Consider the following 24,330-nt stretch of genomic DNA (forward strand, 5'->3'; position numbering starts at 1 on the left):
CACATTTTGCCTAAATATCGCATGCAATCTTGAAACTGTCAATTCACTATACCATTTTGCTGTATTTACCACAAAACACAGAAAAACACAGTGAATACCGCATGAAAAGATGATAAACTCAATTCACAGAGGGACATAAATAAATGCATGCGGTAAATAAGTAGTGGTCCCAGCCTCTGGCATCCTTCAAAGCCAGTAAACAACATGGTTGTTCGGGAGCAGCCACTATCCTGCTTTTATGGACAGATGTACAGGTACATAATTATGTGCAGGAGAGCCATTCTGCCGACGTATATCGGCATGACCTGGTCGGCAAGTGGTTAACAACTGATAAGGTGGGTTCCCCCGTTGACAGCTGAATGTAAAAAGAATTGCTGGCAATAAAAAATTAAGAAAAAAAACACTGTGGGGTCCTCCCAATCCATACCAGGCCCTTTGGGTCTGGTATGGATTTTGAGGGTAACTCCCACGCCAAAATTAAAAAAAAAACATGGCAGGCCACATTCCCTCAACATAGGAGGTGCTTTGGGGCAGGGCCCCTCCCCAAATCCCCTTGTACTCATGTTGATGGGGACAGGGGCCTCTTCCCCACAACCTTGCTCATGGGAGTCTGCGGGCAGAGGGCTTATCCGAATCTGGAAGCCTCCTTTAACAAGGGGCCCCCATATCCCACCCCCCCCTTTTTTTAATGTTCTTTTTCAGGTCAGTCACTGGTGTTCTTTGTGCTTGACTATGGATCTACACTGGGGGACATTTTTTTTTTATAAATAGTTTTTTTTAATAAAGGCCTTGTGAAAAACTGCCTCCTGTCTTCATTTACACAGGACTAGTACCCCATACTCATTTACTTGGGGGGGACAAGGTGCTTTGGGGGGCAGAGCAACACTACCAGTAAAAAATAAATACAATATGCTGCTATTTAATCCCACATTAACCCACACAACCTCTTAGCCTGAATTGAATCCTTCTTCCTCTCCCCCTTAGCTATATTGTTTCTGCTGACTTTTCTATCGTTTCATTTTTTTCATCATCATATTAAAACGTTTTCTTTTTTCATTTTTTTTTTTCACATTTAAAGAAAGTAAAAAAAAAAAAGGTATATGAAATACCTTTGCAGTGCAAAGAAAATATCTACTAGAACTAAAACCCTGCTCAACGTCTAAAAGCATCCTTACGAAAAAAACAAATTTGAGCTGCATCCTATTACCAAGTTCAACAAAAGCCAGTGTGGATAGAATATACTCTTTTGTGATAGGATTTATGATGGATTGGAACTGGCTAAATCTTTGTACATGTATTGTCCACACCCACTACTTATCCATTTCACCAATAAGTGTCAGCACACTATTTAGCAGAATAATGCTTGAGAAATTGAATTCTAATTTGCACATCTGAATGCAAGAAGGTAAATATGGTGACCAGTTCTAAACATCAACGTCAAATTTTGAGGTGCTGACTGAGTGATTAATTAGTGGCATTTCTTTTAGTAAGAATGGTGACTATTTGTGATGTATAATTTTAAAAGCAGATTCCAGTTCTTCGGTATAAACTGGTCTTGGAGATAAGTGACATATGACCAAAACTTATTGAGGAAATATGGAAGGTGTCGTGCTGATCCAGAGGTTTCAGCACCCAAAGTACTTCAGGGTCACAGAGCCACAACAGGTATGCATTTGAATTTCCTAATCTGCATGCTTATTAAAGCGGAGTTCCACCCAAAAATGGAGCTCCCGCTTTAAGCACTCCTCACCCCCTTACATGCTACATTTGGCATGTCATATTTTTTTTTGGTGGGGGAGTGGGTACCTTGTTTTGAGAGGGACTTCCTGCCTCACTTCCTACTTCTGTCTCTTGGCCACCTAGGCGACTCCTCCTCTCCCCCTAAACGGCTCCTCCCTCTCTGCAATCTTCTGGGGCACATCACAGCCTGAATTTTAATAAACTAAAAAACAAATGGAACTCTGCTTTAAGCGGAATAGTGATTCATAATATTTTGAACCTGAGATGGCAAAGAAACTGACATTCTTTGAAAATATCCTATTTAATTATTGAAGTGTATATTTTTTTCTGGTTGACAAATTTTATAACATGCTGAGGAGGAGAAACCTAGTAGTTAAAGAAATAAGAACACCATTAAGACTATTTTTCCCAGCAAGATTTGTTCTACTGTGGTATTTTTGCTGGTTTAGATGCAAATAGTGATTTTAGGGGTTCTTGAAACCATGCTGTAGTAAAATGGGATTTGCAGAAATGAACACATTTACAGTAAGAAATAACTTATAAATCAAGGCTCAGAATTTTATGTTTTTCTTACACTTCATCATCGCAGTTGAGAGGTTTTTCAAGTCTGTACCCTTGAGGTAACTTCTCATAGAGTTCTGCACATGTCATGCCACAATATGGAGTCCCACCTGCATGTAGGAAACAGGTTCTGTTAATAGATATATAATATCAGCACTTTAGATCCACTATGGAAAATCTCTGGGTCTACTAAACATTCTGCTTTAGCTTTTTCCTTAATAATTTTAATAATTTCCATTGGTGATCTGTTTACTTTATATACATAAAATATGTAGGAAAGTCTTATTTATCACAACGTGTAAAAGCAAGAAAAAAATATATGCTCAAGCAAAAACAAAAAAAACAAACAAACATAGGATTTGTCTGCAATTCCTTATAAATGTTAATTATATAACAAGTCTTATTTCCAAATAGGACACACTGGAGGGGATTTACTAAAACTGGATCACTCAGAATATGGTGCCGCTGTGCATGGTTGGCAATTAGCTTCAAACTTTACCTTGTTCAATTAAGCTTTGACAATAAAGCCTGGTATACACTATGGGCCAGATTCACAGAAGGAGTACGCCGGAGTATCTACTGATACTCCGGCGTACTTTCAAATTTGCCGCGTCGTATCTTTAGTTTGAATCCTCAAACCAAGATACGACGGCTTTTGGCTTCCATCCGACAGGCGTACGGCTTCGTACGCCTTGGGATCGTAGGTGTAATATTTTGGCGCTCGCTGGGTGGAGTTTGCGTCGTTTTCCGCGTCGGGTATGCTAATTAGCTTTTTCCAGGGATTCACGAAGGTACGTCGCATTCTCTTACGTCGTCGCTAGTCGGCTTTTCCTGGCGTATAGTTAAAGCTGCTGTTTGGTGGCGTGCCATGTTAAAGTATGGCCGTCATTCCCGCGTCGAATTTCAATTTTTTTTTTGCGTAAGTCGTCCGTGAATAGGAAAGGACGTAACGCACGTCGAAGTTCAAAAAATGATGTTGTTGCGACGTCATTTCGCACAAAGCACGGAGGGAAATTTCAAAACGGAGCATGCGCAGTACATTCGGCGCAGGAACGCGCCTAATTTAAATGATCCACACCCCCTACCCGGATAATTTGAATTAGGCGGGCTTGCGCCGGAGGGATTTACGCTACGCCGCCATAACTTTACAGGCAAGTGCTTTGTGAATCAAGCACTTGCCCGTAAAACTTGCGGCGGTGTAACGTAAATGCGATACGTTACGCCGCCGTAAATGTACCAGAATCTGGCCCTATATGTTTATTTCCGTTCAACCCAGCTGATTGAATGAAAAAAAAACTGTCAATCCAATGTTAGTACAACGACCTTCCCTCATGAGCTGTTGTGTTCTGACAGGGGGGGGTGTCCCCCCCCCCCGGCCAGAACATTCTGATCAGCGCTTTCAGCCATTGGCTGAGAGCGCTGATCAGGAGCTGGTCGACTGCTGGCTTTTCATCATGCTCGTCCAACAGGGCTGCCATACCCGTGGCGCAAATGTCGGACATTTTTTTTTTTTTAACCGGACGATGTCGCCTGTCATTCAGCTACTTGATATGTTAGGCATCAGGTCACACAGCTCATTCCAGCAGAATGTTGGTGGGCGATATAGCCTAATCAATGTAGATTTCAGAATGCCTCTCATAAAGAGTTGTTAAAACTCGTAAGAATGAAAAGAATCACAAACATATTTCTGAAAACTAGGGCTCCCATCAGGCAGAGTAGAAATGGAAATGTACACTGTTTAAACTCTTCGCAAGCATACGTGTTCTAAAGAGATTAGTGCAAGTATACAGTACAGTTTTCAAAAAGGAGACTAAAGCTTAGTGTGATGGAGAAAAATCTGTTGGCATCTCTTGCACTTGATAACATTTGTGTTCATGAATCTACCAATTTGAAAGTGTGGTGATCATGCAGGGTTACAATTAGGAAAGCCATTGCTCTAAGTAGTGCTGTCCATCCCAAGTTTGCTAGCAACACCCATACACTATATCCATAACCCAAATGTGTGTGATGGAGGAAGTATGATGTTATGGGGCTGCTTTTTCTATCTTGGTACCTAAGCAGCTTACAGTTACTATACTATGGATTCAAATCATTTTAACATTCTATACCTATTTGGCCTTGATTTAAAACGTTATGTTGGGTCATGCAATATAACAGTGAGATAAAATGTGGCAGCAAATCAACAAAAGAGTGTTAGTAGGAATGTAGGGTTTTAAAATAGACAGGTAATAATCCTAATTTGAAAGCCACTGAAATGGGGTGTGATTCTGAAAATACAGTTTTGTATATGCCAATGGGCCAGGATACTTTCTAACAACTGCATATGTCTGATTAATAGGTACTAATAGACTTTAGCTGGAAAAAAGGGGGTTCCACTAGTCACAAGATGAGATGGGAGTCACTTGTTTAAACTATTTGCTCAAAACAAATACTGTAAGGTAAAATCTGTGTGGTCTCCACTCTGTGGTTTATTTAGTAAAGCTGGAAAGTGCAAAATCTGGTGCATCTCTGCATAGAAACCAATCAGCTTACAGGTTTTATTGTCAAAGCTTAATTGAACAAGCTGAAGTTAGAAGCTTATTGGCTACCATGCACAGCTGCACCAGATTTTGAGCGCACCAGTTTTAGTAAATCTCCCTAATGGTCTATCACTATACAGCCATGGCCAAAAGTTTTGAGAATGACACAAATACTAATTTTCACAGAGTCTGCTGCCTCCGTTTTTGAGATGGGAAATTGCATATACTCCAGAATGGTATGAAGAGTGATCAGACGAATTGCAATTAATTGCAAAGTTCCTCTTTGCCATGAAAAGTAACTTAATCCCATAAAAACATTTCCACTGCATTTGTGAAGAAGGCTTCAGGGTGCCCAAGAAAGTCCAGCAAGCGCCAGGACCGTCTCCTAAAGAGGATTCAGCTGCGGGATCGGAGTGCCACCAGTGCAGAGCTTGCTCAGGATTGGCAGCAGGCAGGTATGAGCGCATCTGCACGCACAGTGAGGCGAAGACTTTTGGAAGATGGCCTGGTGTCAAGAAGGGCAGCAAAAAAGCAAAAAAAAAAAAGAAGGGCAGCAAAGAAGCCACTTCTCTCCAAAAAAAAACATCAGGGACAGATTGATCTTCTGCAGAAAATATGGTGAATGGACTGCTGAGGACTGGGGCAAAGTCATATTCTCCGATGAAGCCTCTTTCCGATTGTTCATTCATGTGTGGGGTTGCTTCTCATCCAAGGGAGTGGGCTCACTCACAATTTTGCCCAAAAACACAGCCATGAATAAAGAATGGTACCAAAACACCCTCCAACAGCAACTTCTTCCAACAATCCAACAACAGTTTGGTGAAGAACAATGCATTTTCCAGCACGATGGAGCACCGTGCCATAAGGCAAAAGTGATAACTAAGTGGCTCAGGGACCAAAACGTTGACATTTTGGGTCCATGGCCTGGAAACTCCCCAGATCTTAATCCCATTGAGAACTTGTGGTCAATCCTCAAGAGGCGGGTTGACAAACAAAAACCCACAAATTCTGACAAACTCCAAGAAGTGATTATGAAAGAATGGGTTGCTATCAGTCAGAAATTGGCCCAGAAGTTGATTGAGAGCATGCCCAGACGAATTGCAGAGGTCCTGAAAAAGAAGAGCCAACACTGCAAATACTGACTCTTTGCATAAATGTCATGTAATTGTCGATAAAAGCCTTTGAAACGTATGAAGTGTGTGTAATTATATTTCACTACATCACAGAAACAACTGAAACAAAGATCTAAAAGCAGTTTAGCAGCAAACTTTGTGAAAACTAATATTTGTGTCATTCTCAAAACTTTTGGCCACAACTCTAGATCAGTGGTTCTCAACCTCAGTCCTCAAGTAATCCCAACAGGCCATGTTTGCAGGTTTTCTTTTATCTTGCACAGGTGCTTTAAAGCTGAGTCAATGGCTTGGTATTTTGGACAGCAATTTCATCTAAAAGAAATTCCAAAACATGGCCTGTTGGGGGTACTTGAGGAGTGAGGTTGAGAACCACTGCTATAGATAGTATATCGCTACTGCAACACATTTTAACTAAAACTATGACATACAGAATGTTATGCAACTATAAAAATACAAAGCATATACATGTAAAAACTATCTATTTTTACTTTCAGGTAGCCTTGTGCTGTGTTAAAGCTGTTATACCTACCCAAACTGACAATTTCCCATAATAAAACGCCAAATGACCATCTATAAAAGAAAGAAAACACATGAAGATTGTTGGTCAAATAAAAAAAAATATGTAAAATCATCATGTAAAATGTATGTACTGCACATCTTGTTTATGCAACATCCATTTAGAAGATGATCTATTAAAGCAATTACATTAAAATATCAATATTGAAAATAATGCTAACAAAATACAATGGCATTGGGTTGATTTTTGATAATTATTAGTTTGGATGATCTTGATGATCTGCAACTGCTTGAAGTACACCATTTAGCAACCCTTATTTAGTATGACAGTGAAAGGAGCTAAGCGTAAAGTGCAGTTCTAAAGCAAGCAAAATGAACCCTGTATGTATAAATCAGACTTTCATGAAGTGAACACCAGTGGCGGGCCATCCATAGGGGGCGCAGGGGCGCCGGCCCCCCAAAGCTACTCATCTAAAATAATGAAAAAATAAAGAATATATATTTTTTAGAACATGTCCCTATAAGTGTCTGTGTGTATGGGGGGGGGTGGAGCGCCGGCCACAGAGGTGCTATGGGAAGCATTACGTCATCGCAATCATGTGATTGGGCAAGCAAATCTATCGGCTGGCTTTTATACTGCCCATGGAGCGCAAAGCTCTGCACTCTCACTACCACTTTTTGCTGGATGTGTCCTGCTGGTGGTTAGTGATTGGCTGGTCCATAGGACTTAGGGCGGTGCTTTTATCGGACCAGCCAATCACTTCCGGTTTTCTGATTGACTCATCCTGGCTGGTCTGAACAGGAGGAGAGGATTCGGGCGGTGATCGGGACATCTCACTGAAGCTTCTAGCAGGTAATTAAGCAGAGAACACTTGTGTTGTGCTCTCAGAACTTGCAGCAGTTGCCTGTGTACTTTGTTTAGTGGATCTGGGGGGAGTGCAGTAAAGGGCTGAGAAGCATTTAGCACATTTCCCGGGGACAGTACATCTGGATGGGGCTGCTAGTGTTAAATGTGTGGCAGGTAGGGGGAGGGGCAGCCTGGCACCCAGTGGATAATGTTATGGTAGTTGTTCAGGTTGTCCTCTCCTCTCTTCTCATCCAGCTGAATTTACTCCCAGTCTGAGAGCAGAGATTAAAGCTTCTCCTTGACAGGGGGATCAGATCATACTGGATGGCATGGTGACATTGTGCTGGGAAGACAGGAGGAGGGGAAGACAAGCTTCCTTCACTGTACACTGATCTGTGCTGGATCAGAACACTAACAGGCAGATCTACATTCTCCTGATCATTAAATATCTCCTTCATTGCTCCATCCATCCATCGCGTCCATTCCACCCACCCCACCCCATTCATCCACCCACCCTATCCATCCATCCATCCCATTCATCCACCCATCCCATCCATCCACCGCATCCATCCACTCATTGCATCCACCCACCCCATCCATCCACCCATTCCATCCATCGCATCCATTCCATCCATCCATCGCATCCTTTCACCCACCCATTCCATGCATTCCATCCACTTCATCCATCCATCCACCCACCCCATCTATCCACTGCATTCATCCACCCACCGCATCCATCCCATCCATTCATTCCATCCATCCATCCACCCACCCATTCCATGCATCCATCCACCCACCCATTCCATCCACCGCATCCATCCATCCACTGCATCCATCCACCCACCGCATCCATTCATCCCATCCATCCATCCACCCACCCCATCCACCGCATCCATCTATCCATCCACCCATTCCATATATTCACCCACCCCATCCATCCATCCCATCCACCCACTGCATCCACCGCATTCATCCCATCCACCAACCCCATCCATCCATCCAGACAAGCTTCACTGTACACTGATCTGTGCTGGATCAGAACACTAACAGGCAGATCTACATTCTCCTGATCATTAAATATCTCCTTCATTGCTCCATCCATCCATCGCGTCCATTCCACCCACCCCACCCCATTCATCCACCCACCCTATCCATCCATCCATCCCATTCATCCACCCATCCCATCGATCCACCGCATGCATCCACCCATTGCATCCACCCACCCCATCCATCCATTCCATCCATCCACCCATTCCATCCATCGCATCCATTCCACCCACCCCATCCATCCATTCCATCCATCCATCGCATCCTTCCACCCACCCATTCCATGCATTCCATCCACTTCATCCATCCATCCACCCACCCCATCCATCCACTGCATTCATCCACCCACCGCATCCATCCCATCCATTCATTCCATCCATCCATCCACCCACCCATTCCATGCATCCATCCACCCACCCATTCCATCCACCGCATCCATCCATCCACTGCATCCATCCAGCCACCGCATCCATTCATCCAATCCATCCACCCACCCCATCCATCTATCCATCCACCCATTCCATATATTCACCCACCCCATCCATCCATCCCATCCACCCACTGCATTCACCGCATTCATCCCATCCACCAACCCCATCCATCCAACCAGACAAGCTTCCTTCACTGTACACTGATCTGTGCTGAATCAGAACACTGACAGGCAGATCTGCCATGTCCTGATCATTAAATATCCAACTGGCCAACTGTTGGGAAGGGACGATGAACACCTCCTCTCCCTTCTCCCCCTGTATCGACTGTTGGGAAGTGATGGCCACCTTCTCACCCTGAGCCTCCAGAACTGCCACAGGGGTGGGGCAGAGGTCTTGAACCCTCTGTCAGGTGACCAGCGCTTTAGCTGGGAAGTTCCTTGCAACTTCACAGATACTGCTGTTGGTGATGGGCAGAGCAAAGGTGAAGTGTGGCCCTGATACCAGCTCTTCTGCTGGAGGCTCATCAAGTTGTTTTTCCTCAGCAGAAAAGTCTATCAAATCCCCTGTCTCTGCAAATGGGGTCTGGGGATAGAGGTTCACTATCTCCTGTCCGTGGAACCCAGAAGATGCTATCGGTGCTGGGCAGAGGTTAGCAGTACTCTGCCCTGCTGTCAGCACTTCATCTTTGGGGATGGCAATATCCAGATTTTTCACTGCCGATTCTCTGGCATACTGCTGGACAGGCACATTCCTCCATCCAAGATCATCCCATGCAGAAACAGGATCATCAAGGTCAGTCAGCACTTGCTGCATCCGCCATAAGACCTCCGCGTCCATAGCTGTGGGGGCAGGTTGGCAAAGCACACTGTTACTCTGCCACATTGCCGACTCTTCAGCCAGGATTTCAGAGTTGTCCACTGGTATTTCCTGATAGTCCCAGGCAAAGGGAGCCCAGCCCTGGCGCTGAGCAGAGTCTAGCAGCCAACTCCAGCTCCCATTCCTGAACGGCCAGAAACTCTATATCTTCCAGTGCCCAGTGCACTTCCGAGATGTTCAGTAGCCCTTCTCTGAAATCCATGATTTCATCTAACTGCCACTCCAAATCACTCCCAAAGTTTGAGTCCCCTGTCAGCTTCACATACAACAGTCCCAGGCCGCCGTAGCTTAAGCCTTCCGTTGGGCTGTCATCCGCTATCCAGGGACATGCTTTGGATAAATGCCATCGAAGGGCTCTGTAGCTCTCATCCAGCTGTATCTCTGCCCAGACCAGCCTGCTTAATTCAGCTGTCTGTTCCTTGTGCAGTTTTTCTCCCAACAACAGCACCCGCAATCCATACTGCGACCATTACCTTTCCCGGTTGGAGGGGAGAACTTTTCCCTGGTGTCGCTGCTCACGGGCTAGCGCTTCCTTCCAGAGTTTGCAGCAAATAGAATCAAACCATCCCAGCAGGACCTGCTCTGATACTGGTCCTCTGTGCTGTATCTGCTTCTCTCGCAACCTCCTTCCGAATTCCTCTTCCATGGCGGCTGGTATCTGTACCTCTCCTCTCCTACTATCCAAACCTTGGATCCAAGTGGAGGTTGGATGTCCCAGACTGCAGGAAGCGTCCCACTGCTGATCACCAATGTAACGGAATGTCCCACACTCCGCTTGAGTGCTTTCGTCATATACCGCTTCCTATCAGTCTGGATATAGATATCAGATATTCCAGCTGCTCACAAGCACACAACAAGACGAGACTTGTTTGTCTGCTGAACATGGAGTGTTTAATAGAACCAAGAATACAACCTTATATACAGTTTAAAGAGGAGGTAACCAGAACATAAATTAACATGAGCTAATTAACTAATAATTTACCCAGACTAGGCGACTCATAGATATGACCTTTCAGGGTAGACATCATGTCTCCTCGCTCACCTGCTATACAATACACACTATCATAAGTGTAAATACAGGACATCTTCACACAATAGCAGGATCAATTAGCACAGAGAACAAACAGATGGCATTAGCATCTCCTTACACTGTATGTCCCAACAGTATGAATCAGTCACTCTAATGGCATATACAGGGTCCCAGGCATACAGCTCACAAAGAGCACCGTTCCCCCAAATGCCAGGGCCCATGATCGCAACGCAAGAGGCTAGCATTCAGTCCCCTCCAAAGGCCTCTGTCCCAGGTGAGTCTTTCACAGTAATCTTCCTCTCTCTATATCTGTGACAATGGTGTTTGTCAAGTTACTGTATGTAATGTTCACGATACCTCTATTCACTTGCCTAAATGTATTTACTTAAAACGTTCTGTTTTATGTCCTTTGGTATACTGTGTTTACCCTGCATGACAACAATAAAGCACCTTTGATTGTTAAAAAAGAATTACAATTAAATGTACTCACACATCACTGTTTGTTGTATAAACACTGTAGTTCAAAGATTCAATTGCCATCCATCGAACCGGGAGCCGTCCCTAAACAAAAAATTATCAAATATAGTATGCCATGCATATACATCTTGCTTTAGGGGAAATATAAAGTATAGTACAAGAGGGGGGTATATTATTTTCAAATGCCCCTATCCTTGAACTATAGCATATCTGGTTGAAACTCTCTCAAAGCCAATTTATAGTTACACTTCACCTCAGATAGAACATTGCTATAATATCCAATGATTGTATTAATCTCTCTAAATTAGTTTGTGTATAACACAGGAAGGGTTAACTTTACAGAATAAATAATGTGCATGTAATAATATTATTAAGCTTTTTTAGGTTAAAAAAATGAACTTTAAAGATACTTACCATTGTCTTTTTTACATACACCTCTTGTCCCCGTGATAACCCAAAATCAGCAATTTTTGCATTGTAGCTTTCACCAACCAAAATATTTCTGGCTGCTAAATCTCGATGTATGAACTAGCAAAAGACAAAATGTAATGATTACCTGATACATCAAATAAAGAAAAGAACAGTAACTCATCTACACTGTATGTAGAAAAGATGACTATATTTAAATGAAAATTATACATGTAATTGAAATGCACGCATTACTTTAATGAGGATGGCATTGGTCAGGTCTGTTTCATGTACTTTGATGATATTTTTAACACTTTTCAAAAGTGTACCTTCCATGTCCCTAGTGAAGGACACATTATACAATGAATATTAATATCATTATATAGGTATATATACAGTGGATATAAAAAGTATACACTCTCCTGTTAAAATGTCAGGTTTCTGTTATGCAGAAACATGAGATAAACCATTTCTGAACTGTGTCCACCTTTAAATACTTAAGGACCGAAAGGATTTGCCCCCTTAATGACCTGGCCATTTTTTGCGATACAGCACTGTGTCGCTTTAACTGACAATTGCGCGGTTGTGTGACGTTGTGCCTAAACAAAATTTATGTCCTTTTTTTCCCCACAAATAGAGCTTTCTTTTGGGGGTATTTGATCACCTCTGCGGTTTTTATTTTTTGCGCTATAAACAAAGACCACCAATTTTGAGAAAAAAAATATATTTTTTACTTTTTGCTATAATAAATATCCCCAAAAATTAAAAAATAAACAAATTTCTTCCTCAATTTAGGCCGATATGTATTATTTTACATTTTTTTGGTAAATTGCAATAAGTGTATATTGATTGGTTTACGCAAAAGTTATAGCATTTACAAAATAAGGGATAGATATATGGAATTTTTATTATTATTTTTTTTTTACTAGTAATGGCGGTGATCAGTGATTTTTAGCGGGACTGGGACATTGCGGCGGACAGATCAGACACTTTTGACACTTTTTTGGGACCACTGACATTTATACAGTGATCAGAAATAGCCACTGATTACTGTATAAATGTCATTGGCAGGGTAGGGGTCAGCAGCGGTGTGTCCATAAAGGGCGCAGGAGCGTCACCCCCCTCTCCTGTCACTCTCCAATTACCATAGATAAATTCATGCATTGCATGAATCTATCTATGGTCGCTGCTGACACCCCCTACTCAGGTGTCGGGCCCCGTTTCGGGCCTGAATTACAGTGGTGGGGGTGTTTTTTGGATGCACCTGATTAATAGGCGCCCAAAAATGTGAGAAGTGAGCACAACGCTGTGCGTTCACTTCTAACTCAGCTGTATGTTAGGAAAGTGAAGGAATTCACTTTCTTAACATTGGACCGCCTCTTAGCCCAGCAGGTGCACTTGGTCTGTGTTACCTGTCACCTGATTGACACAGTGGCAATTTTTGGGGCACAGTGGCAGCACTTGGGGCACAGTGGAAACATTTGGGGCACAGTGACAGCACTTGGGGCACAGTAGGAGAATTTGATGGGCACAGTGGCTGCATTTGATGGGCACAGTGGTTGTGTTTGATGGGCGCAGTGGCTGCGTTTGGTACAGTGGCTGCAATTGATGTTTTTTTTCAGGATTTTTTTAGTTTGTTTGCGCCCCCTCAAAAATTTTGAGCACCGGCCGCCACTGGTAAGGATTAACACTAGGGGGCGATCAAGGGGTTAAATGTGTGTCCTAGGGAGTGTTTCTCACTGTGGGGGGATGGGACTGCCTGGAGGAGGAGACCGATCGCTGTTCATAACAACTATGTATAGCAGATCTGTCTCCTCTCCCCTGACAAAATGGAGACCTGTTTGTACATTGACAGATCTCCGTTCTGTCTCTCTCGGGAGCGATCGCTGTTGCCCGGCGGACATTGCAGCCGCCGGGCATGTGCATCGGCTCCATCGTTGCTGCGTGAGCGCCCCCTAGTACTTTTAAAGCAGCCGACATACAGCTACGGCGATTTGCTTAGGGGAGCCAACCTGCCGCAGCTGGTCCTTAACTGGTTAATGTTACCTATAAACTGGTTAATGTGACCTATAAGTTGAACAACAAATAAATCTTTTAGGTGATGGGAAGTAAAAATAAAAAAAAATAAATAATATGGTTGCATAAGTGTGCACACCCTTTTGATTTTATTACAGCACTCAGTCTTTTTGGGTAGGATTGTATCGGCATGGCACATTTTGGCTTGGCAATATTTGCCCACTCTTCTTTGAAAAAACATTCCAAATCTGTCAGATAGCAAAGGTATCTCCTGTGCACATGCCTCTTCAGATCACCCCACAGATTTTCAATGTGATTCAGGTCTGGGCTCTGGCTGGGCCATTCCAAAACTTTAATATTCTTCTGGTAAAGCCATTCCTTTGTTTATTTGGATGTATGCTTTGGGTTGTTGTCATGCTGAAGAAAAAGTTCCTCTTCTTTTTCAGTTTTCTAGCAGAAGCCTGACGTTTTTTTTGCGAATATTGGCTGGTATTTGGAACTGTTCATAATTCCCTCTACCTTGACTAATGCCGCGTACACACGACTGTTTTTCATTCCGAGAAAAATGCAATTGGTGTGTATTCTCCAGAGCATTTTTCTCTACGAGAAAAATGTCCGGTAAAAATTTAGAACCTGCACATGATTGTGTGTAGGCTTTAACGAGGGGGAAAAAACTACGCATGCTCAGAAGAAAGTTATGGGACGGGGCCGCTTGTTCTGGTAAAACTAGCGTTCTTAATGGAGATAGCACATTCGTCACGCTGTAACAGAAAAGCACGAAGACTGAATAGCGTGAATCGTCTCTCACCAAACATTTAATAACACGCTGTAACACGAAATCGGCAAAAGCAGCCCAAAGGGTGGCGCCATTCGAATAGAACTTCCCCTTTATGGTGCCGTCGTACATGTTGTACGTCACTGCGCTTTGCTCAAGCATTTTTTCCATGATCGTGTGTATGCAAGGCAGGCTTGAGAGGAATCACGTCGAGAAAAACATAGTTTTTTTCAATGACATGAATAACGGTCTTGCGTACGCGGCTTAAGGCCCCTGTTCCAGCTGAAGAAAAACAGTTCCAAAGCATGATGCTGCCACCACCATGCTTCACTGTGTGTATGGTGTTCTTTTAGTGGTGTGCAGTGTTGTTTTTGCGCCAAATAAATCTTTTGGAATTATGGCCAAAAAGTTCAACCTTGGTTTCATCAGACCATAACACATTTTCCCACGTGCTTTTGGAAGACTTCAGATGTGTTTTTACAAAATTTAGTCAGGCTTGGATGTTTTTCTTCGTAAGAAAATGCTTCCATCTTGGATGTTTTCTTCGTAAGAAAATGCTTCCATCTTGCCACTCTACCCCATAGCCCAGACATATGAAGAATATGGGAGATTGTTGTCACATGTACCACACAGCCAGTACTTGCCAGATATTCCTGCAGCTTCTTTAATGTTGCTGCGGGGCTCTTGGCAGCTTCCCTGACCAGTTTTCTTCTTGTCTTTTCATACATTTTGGAGGGACGTACAGTTCTTGGTAATGTCACTGTTGTTCCATTTTTTTCTCCACTTAGACCCCTTTCACACTGGGGTGCTTTGCTGGTGCTATAACACTATAAATTTCGCCTGCAAAGCGCCCTGAAAAAGCCGCTGCTGTTTCTCCATTGTGAAAGCCACGAGGAGCAGTGAAGGAGCGGTGTGTTTACCGCTACTCCACTGCTCCTGCCCATTGAAATGAATGGGCACCGTGGCTATACCGCCGGCAAAGTGCCTCTGCAGGGACGCAGAGGCGCACAACACTGCCCCAGTGTGAAGGGGTATATCTAATGCCTTGGAAATTATTTTGTACCCTTCTCCTAACTGACATCTTTTAACAATGATGCTTTGGAAACTCTCTGCAGACCATGGCTTTTGCTATAGGAATGCGACTAAGAAAATGTCAGGAAAGACCTCCTAGAATAGCTGAACTTTATTTGGGGTTAATCAGAGGCACTTTAAATTATGCCAGGTGTGTACTGACTCCTATTTAACATGAGTTTAAATGTGATCTGAACACAGCTACATCCCCAATTATAAGAGGGTGTGCACACTTATGCAACAACATTATTTATTTATTTTTTTACTTCACTCCACCTAAAATATTTTAGTTTGTTTTTCAACTGAGTTGTACAGTTTATAGGTCACATTAAAGGTGGAAAAAGTTCTGAAATTATTTATCTTTATCTAATTATTTTTACATCACAGAAACCTGATATTTTAACAGGGGTGTGTAGACTTTGTATATCCACTATGTGTGTGTGTATGTATGTATATATATATATATATATATATATATATATATATATATATATATACATATATATATATAAACTGTATGTGGCAAAGGTGGATGTTCAGCTTTGATAGAAATGCTAAATATCAGGGAGTGATCTCTTCCAGGGTCTTTCAGGAACATTGGCCAAATTGACCATATACCAACACTTTGTTCAAATTCTTAATTAAACATAGGTCCTTTTTTTATAATGTTAGAAAAAGTGCAACGTTATCTCGGACTCTTGTGGTAATGCCTAGAGTCGGTTTTTGAGAACATTTGTCCATAGTGTAAAATTATCGTAATGGTTCATTTGCTACAGTCTTTGATGGTACTGTAGTTTATCTAGACAATTAACAGGGATGATCCAGCTAATCTATTTGAAATTGTGCATGCCAACTCATAATAGGCACATGAATATTCAAGAAGAATTGTGAATTCTGATTCACCTGTGTACTATTGGATTCACAAATCTACCAATAAATAATATAATAAAAGTAAAACAATTTGTCATGCACACATTTTGAAATCTGCTTTTCCAGAGCTTCATAACCTTTCAATTCTCAATATACTGTACTGCTTTAATAAATGTTGAAATGTGCACCGTGCCAACCTGTTTTTGGCTTAGGTAATCCATGCCTCGGGCTACATCTGCTGCAAACTGGAGAAGCTGCTGGGATGACAAGGTTGATGCTGTACTGTTAGCTATTGCAAATGCTGGATCTGTCTCCAGTACTCTACTTTTCCGGAGAAAATCAAGTAAGTTACCATGTGGAGCATACTCTATTGCCAAGTATAAGTAGCCTGTAGAAAAGAAATGACAACACATTTGAAATGGTAAGCTATTTAGGGCATTGCAAACTAACAAATCATAATTTAGAATGAAAGATATAAGAATCTCCTTTCACTAGCAGAACTCTCATAATAGTGGGGTGCCCTTCCGGACACGTCGCGACATGTGACCGCGGATGTTTTCCGCGCGGATTTTGATCTGATGGTGTGTACAAGCCATCAGATCAAAATCCGGAGGAGGAATGTCCGCTGGAAACGGTCCTCCGGACCGTTTCCAGCGGAAATCCTCTCGTCTGTACGAGGCCTGATTCTTGAATAAACCCACTTAATATCATGATGTGAACTGTTTATTAACTAACTGTGCTCATAGATAACCTGAAGAAAGACTGGAACATTGGGCTTCTTCATTTTATAGTTCTCTGATGCATGTATTTCACATGAGAGTCTGGTATACACTATATTATCAAAAGTATTGAGACACCTGACTTTACACGCATATGAACTTTAATGGCATCCCAGTCTTAGTCCTTAGGGTTTAATATTGAGTTGGGCCACCCTTTGCAGCTCTACCAGCTTCAACGCTTCTGGGAAGGCTGTCCCTTAACCCAGATAGAACACTTTTGTGATGAACTAGAGCTGAGACTGCTAGCCAGGCCAGGAGTGTGTCTTTGGGAATATTTGACCATTCTTTCAGAAGTGCATTTGTGAGGTCAGGCACTGATGTGGACGAAAAGGCCTGACTCGCAGTCTCAGCTCTAATTCATCCCAAAAGTGTTCTATCCGGTTGAGGTCAGGACTTTGTGCAGGCCAGTCAAGTTCCTCCACCTCAAACTCGCGTGTCTTTATGGACCTTGCTTTGTGCACCGATGTGCAGTCATCTTGGAACAGGAAGGGCCCACCCTTAAACTGTTCCCACAAAGTTGGAACCATGAAATTGTCCAAAATGTCTTGGCACTTAAGAGTTCCCTACACTAACTGGCTCCTGTCTAAACTGGCCCTAGAATGTGTATGAATGTGAGATCAGGAACCTTTGATTGTCAGCTCCTTGAAGGCAGCAGGGACTGATGTGATTAATATTAATACCTGCACACTCAATGTGATATCTACCATTAGGTAATTCACACACACACAAACAGAGCAGTAAATAATCAATTCAGTAGGGCAGATCAAATAAGTTCGTCAGTTAGCATACTGACCGTGGCACTACCTGCATAGAGTTTGCATATTCTCCCTGTGCCTGTGTAGGTTTCCTGCGGGTTTTCCTGCGGATACTCCGGCTTCCTCCCACACTCCAAAGACAGTTGGTAGGTTAATTTGCTCTTGTCTAAATTGGCCCTAGTAAGTGTATGGATGTGAGCTAGGGACTTTATATTGTAACCTCCTTGAGGTTAGAGACTGATGTGAATGTACAATACTGTATATATGTAAGGCACTGCGTAAATTGACAGCGCTATGCAAGTATGTGTAATAAATACATAACTTTACATCCTGATGCCATAGGTCTTGAAGCAACTTCTACCTCTTCTTTGCCTTCTGGTAAACAGATGATATTTTCATTGTGTACATTTAAGTTGTGGGAAACTTAGGGCCAGATTCTTAGAGGAGATACGACGGCGTATCTCCAGATACGCCATCGTATCTCTGCGTCCGGCCGGTCGTATCTATGCGCCTGATTCTTAGGCCCCGTACACACGAGAGGATCGATCCGCTGAAATTGATCCGCGGATCGGTTTCAGCGGATAGATCCGCTGGTGTGTACGATCCAGCGGATATTTATCCGCGGATATATTTCGGGTCGACCGCTTTCCAGCGGATAAAAATTTCTTAGCATGCTAAGAAATCTATCCGCTGGAATCGGCTCCAGCGGATCGATCCGGTGGTCTGTACAGACTCACCGGATCGATCCGTCCGAACACATCCCTCGCATGCATCGTAATGATTTGACGCATGCATGGATTTTCTTATATGACAGCGTCGCGCACGTCGCCGCGGACGGAATTCCGCAGGGATTTTGATCTCCTGGTTAGTACAACCAGGAGATCAAAATCCGCCAGAGGATTTATCCGCGGATACGGTCCGGAGGACCATTTCCGCGGATAAATCCTCTCGTGTGTACCCGGCATTAGAATCAGTTACACATAGATATCTGTTAGATCCGACAGGCGTAAGTCTCTTACACCGTCGGATCGTAACTGCATTTTTAAGCTGACCGCTAGGGGCGTGTATGCTGATTAACGCGTCGAAATATGTAAATCAGCAAGATACGCAAATTCCCGAACGTACGCCCGGCCGACGCAGTAAATTTACGCCGTTTACGTTAGGCTTTTCCCGGGGTATAGTTACCCCTGCTATATGGTGGCATAAGTGCGGCGTACCAATGTTAAGTATGGCCGTCGTTCCGGCAAAGAAATTTTAAAATTTTGCGTCGTTTGCGTAACTCGTCCGTGAATGGGGCTGGACGTAATTTACATCCACGTCAAAACCAATACGTCCTTGCCGCGTATTGGGAGCAATGCACACTAGGAGATTTCCACGGACAGCGCATGCGCCGTTCGTGAAAAACGTCAATCACATCGGGTCACAGAAGATTAACATAAAACACGCCCCCCTGTCCCACATTTGAATTAGGCTACGCCGCCGCAACTTACGGAGCAAGTGCTCTGAGAATACAGCACTTGCCCGTCTAAGTTGCGGCGGCGTAACGTAAATCGGATACGTTATGCCGCCGCAAAAATACGCGCTCCTACGAGAATCTGGCCCTTAGTCTACAACTAAATAATCCCACCACCAGAAAAGAGGAATAAATTAAACATAAGTGAGATGTTATCTGTACTAAAAATATGCAAAAAAAGACATTAACCACTTCAACCCGAGAAGAATTGGCTGCCCAAAGACCAGGGCATTTTTTGTGATTCGGCACTGCGACGCTTTAACGGACAATTGCGCGGTCATGCGTTGTTGCACCCAAACAAAATTGACGTCCTTTTTTTCCCACAAATAGAGCTTTCTTTTAGTGATATTTGATCACCTCTGCGATTTTTATTTTTTTGCGCTATAAACAAAAGAAGAGCGGCATTTTTTAAAAAAACACACAGGGGCAGATCCTCAAAGAAATTACGCGGCGTATCTCTTGATACGCCGCGTAATTTCGAATTTTGCGCGTCGTAGCTTTGTTTTGGTATCCACAAAACAAGATACGACGGCATCTGTGTTAGATCCGACAGGCGTACGTCTTCGTACGCCGTCGGATCTTAGATGCAATTTTTCGGCGTCCGCTAGGTGGCGTTCACGTCGTAATCCGCGTCGAGTATGCAAATTAGCTATTTCCAACGATCCACGAACGTACGACTGGCCGTCACATTTTTTTACGTCGTTTCCGTTCAGGTTTTTCCAGCGTATAATTAAAGCTGCTATATGGTGGCGTACTCAATGTTAAGTATGGCCGTCGTTCCCGCGTCTAATTTTGAAAATTTTACGTCGTTTGCGTAAGTCGTCCGTGAATGGGGCTGGACGTTCACGTTGAAAACAATGACGTCCTTGCGACGTCATTTGGAGCAATGCACCCTGGGAGTTTTTACGGACGGCGCATGCGCAGTTCGTTCAGCGCGGGGACGCGCTTCATTTAAATGAAACACGCCCCCTACCCGCCCAATTTGAATTCCACCGCGAGAGAGATACTACGCCGCCGTAACTAACGGTGCAAATTCGTTGAGGATTCAAACCAAAGCCAGGTAAGTTACAGCGGCGTAGCGTATCTCACATCTGCCCCACAATATCTTTTACTTTTTTCTATAATAAATATCCACATTTAAAAAAATAATAATAATTCTTTCCTCAGTTTAGGTTGATATGTATTCTTCTACATATTTTTGGTAAAAAAAAATCGCAATAAGCATGTATTGATGGGTTTGCGCAAAAGTTATAGCGCCTACAAAATAGGGGATAGATTTATGGCATTTTTATTATTATTATTTTTTTTACTAGTAATGTCAACGATCTGCATTTTTTATTGGGACTGTGACTTTATGACGAACACATCGGACACTTTTGACACATTTTTGCGACCATTGTCATTTATACAGCGAACAGTGCTATAAAAATGCACTGATTACTGTGTAAATTACACTGGCAGGGAAGGGGTTAAACACTAGGGGGGCGATGAAGGGGTTAAGTGTGTCCTAGGGAGTGATTCTAACTGTGGGAGGGTGGGCTACCAGTGACATGACAGTGATCACTGCTCCGGATCACAGGGAGCAGTAGATCTCTGTCCTGTCACTAGGCAGAACAGGGAAATGCCTTGTTTACATAGGCATCTCCCCCTTCTGCCTCTACCTCACCGCAATCACGGGCCGCCAGCAAACATCAAGTTCGTGGGTCTCGAGAGCACGCTCCCGAAGAAACGTGGCGGGTGCGCACGCCCGCTAGGTGGCAAATTCAAAGGGATGTACAGGTACGCCCATTTGCCTGCCCGTGCCATTCTGCCGACGTACATCAACGTGCGGCAGTCGGGAAGTGGTTAGAATATCCTAATATTCAAGTTTTTTTGCAAATCACGAGCCTTGTCAAAAAATATACAGCCCAAAGATCAGTTTTTAAGATGTACAAGGCACAAAAATGATCAGAGACTATTTCGGCAAAGATCGAAGTATGTTTCCATTTTATAAGAATATGATTTTTATCATGTTTACCTGCTTCCTTCTAGACATGTCATGGAATTGTATACCACATACAGAGCAGAAATTACTATAATTTGCGTCTTATATAAAAATGTAAGTCAGTCCATGTGCAAGATCAAGGCTGGTATATGATCACGTTTGTTGCAGCAATGGAAGAAGAGTAAATCATTTTCAGCCTATATACTCACCTCGATGCTCACAGGCTCCCAGGAGATTAATAATATTTGGGTGACTACCGAGTTTACAGAGCACTTCTAGCTCTCCGGCAAAATCCCTGTGATCATCTTTAGATGCATACTCTGATTACAAAAACAGAAAAAAGTATTGTTATAACCACATTGTTGGTCACACACCTGCATACAGACCCACGGATGCTATGTACTGTACCTTTCATTCTTTTAATGGCGGCATCCATGCGTAAGCCATCTTTTTTGATACGGGCCTTGAGAACTTGCCCAAAATTTCCCTCTCCAATCACATCCTGGAACTTAATATCATGCCATTCCAACACAGGGTATTCTACAGGATCAGGGCTGTTCTTAGCTTTTCTTAAATGATTGAGTGTTGTAGCATTGAACTGCACTATTGGTTCTTCTCTCTGAACAAGAGAACACTAAGTTAAATCAATTTATTTTCAAATGTGCTGCTTATAAATGTACCTTATTGCTTGTATTTAGTTTCACAGAAAAAAACACATTTGCAGTGATTTCATTATTACAGAGTGGGGAAAGGTCAGTGTACCCATAAAGTGGTTACTGCTTCCATCCCACTGGAGCAATTTTCAATTCTGGGTTGCTGTCAACGATAAAAAAAATCCTAAAGTAATACTGGCATGGGTCAACACCTTTCTTGTTTTATTCCTGCGTGTATTCCCTTTGATGTGGTTCAGTATGAGCTCCCTGAAAACCCAATATAGGTGTAATTAGGTGCTTGGCTAAGAAAGAGAATGAGAGAAATGCTGGCTGCATCTGCCCTCTGTGGTGCATCTGTTGATTAACAGCTATTTTCATCAAGAGGAGGGAGCTGCTGAGCAGGAAGAGCTCAATAGACTGAGTCAGAGAGCAATGCACTGTGGGAACTGTAGTCCCGAGGAGAGACTCTACTGTGTAATGAGAAGCTTTTGAACTACATTCCCCAGAGAGAAAATTACTGGGAGGAGGGGGAAACGCTGCATTTTCCCACACTGTGCAGGACACAGCTTACTCATGCCGTTAGAGAGACCAGAGATTAAACATCACTGTCCAGTGTGTACCACCACTGCTGCATATTGGCAGCCTAAACGGGATCCGCAGTGCTAATTTGGGGGGTTGCTGACAGACAGATTCACCTGGGTGCAGAGCAGAGAGTGGACTAATTGCTGTATGTGACCAGGTGGTGAACTGCAAAATTGCTTGGATTGGTGAGCTGCTGCTGTAGGGATTTACTATCTACTGCTAGAGAGACTGAGTCCTTTCGAAACTGACTATACAGCCATCTTGTAGCCTTATTTCTGCTTGCAGGCTTGACTGGGACTATTATCATGTGCACCAACTATACAATTGAGCCCAAATGTTAGCTGGCTGAAGAGTTAGGGCTAAAGACTGTTCCTTTACCTAGTACGTATGCTAAGAGGTACCTCTCAGGGGACATTGCACCATATCCTAGCCATTCTCCTAGACCGTACTCTAGTTATAGTATTATTTTTTACATTGCAATTAATGCTTATATGCACTGTGTTTTGCTGAACCATAAGTTAAATAAAGTCTAGTGGAACAGAACTCTATTCTTAGTTACCTTGACATAGTGATTTTATTGTCTAGCAGATTTTGTCTGAACCTACCTTCTATGTGTTGATTTATGCTCAAACCACCATTTATTCTAACCTGTACCACTAAATGGTCTTATGCAGTGGCGACTGGTGTTTTTTTTGGGGGGGGGGGGGTTGACAAACAGCTTCCCCCGGGCTGCCATTGGAGTGCCCCCCCCCATGGCACTAACACACTCCCCCACCACCACCCGCTGTCCTTACCTTGGATGCGGGCGGTGAGAGCATGACAGGCTTGGGGAAAGCTGCTACGGTGTCCTCTCCTGGAGCAGTTTTCACAGTGTCTCCTCTCTCTTTCTCCTGGCGCTAGGTGTCCAATAGGATCACCAGACGTTTTGGCCAATCGGGAAACAGGTTTCATACCTGCTTCCCAATTGGCCGGGAGGAGGATCAGTGTTGCAACAGCGAATTTTGGGTGGGCTACAGACGCAATGCTCTGTGTCCCAAGTCCACCCTATCTTGAAGCCTATTAGAGCCTATGGCTCTAATCAGTGGTTCAAAAAAAACTCTGGCTACTGTAATTCATATGCCCGGTGACCCGAAAGGGGCTGGAAACATGAATAGGGGGCGGCCGCGGCGGTAGTGGATAGATCCATGCATAGCAGTGCAGTGCTACACAGGTGTTGGTAGAAATTAAAAAGTCTGCACTAAAAGAAATATAAAGCAATTCATTGGTGGTTTTCTTCTGGTCCATGACTGAGAAAGTATTAAAACCAGTACATGAACATAACAGCCAAGAAACTAGTATTTTAAGAAGGCAATGACAATAATCTTTCCTACTGTTTAACCTACAAATGTTTTGTATATGGCCACCAAGGCATTTAGAATCATCTGTATGGTCAGAATTTATCAGGGTTCTTCTCTCTGTAATCAACATACAAAACACACTATTGAGAACACGTACCACTCCATTCTGGAAAGCTTGTGCCATTCTGTGCTGGAAATTGGCTCGCTTCAGCTGCAGCATAATTAGAAATGCAAGTAGAATTGTCAGACAGGTCATACCAGCAGAGCCCAAAATAGCAATGAGGAGCATATTGCTGTCTTTTGACTCATAAGCACCTGAGTGAAAAGAAAACATCTTACTTAAAAAAAGGCCAATTATACAGTATTTACAGCCATTACAGTAATAAGCAATCCTTAAAACATTTAACATG

At 43.1% G+C, this 24,330-nt stretch overlaps 1 protein-coding gene across 1 annotated transcript in view; it reads right to left on the reverse strand.

Annotated features, from left to right (window-relative positions):
- The window catches only part of TEK (TEK receptor tyrosine kinase), a 153,104-nt gene that overhangs the window by 3,112 nt on the left and 125,662 nt on the right, over positions 1-24,330 (reverse strand). The window contains exons 14-21 of the mRNA XM_040358613.1: positions 24,078-24,235; positions 21,757-21,967; positions 21,558-21,668; positions 16,515-16,705; positions 11,592-11,705; positions 11,191-11,261; positions 6,483-6,523; positions 2,315-2,411 (exon numbers count right to left, since the gene is read on the reverse strand). Coding sequence (XP_040214547.1) covers positions 2,315-2,411; positions 6,483-6,523; positions 11,191-11,261; positions 11,592-11,705; positions 16,515-16,705; positions 21,558-21,668; positions 21,757-21,967; positions 24,078-24,235 — 994 coding nt within the window. The remainder of the gene's footprint in view (positions 1-2,314; positions 2,412-6,482; positions 6,524-11,190; positions 11,262-11,591; positions 11,706-16,514; positions 16,706-21,557; positions 21,669-21,756; positions 21,968-24,077; positions 24,236-24,330) is intronic.

The sequence above is a fragment of the Rana temporaria genome, chromosome 1 (assembly GCF_905171775.1).
Source record: "Rana temporaria chromosome 1, aRanTem1.1, whole genome shotgun sequence".
Classification (NCBI taxonomy): domain Eukaryota; kingdom Metazoa; phylum Chordata; class Amphibia; order Anura; family Ranidae; genus Rana; species Rana temporaria.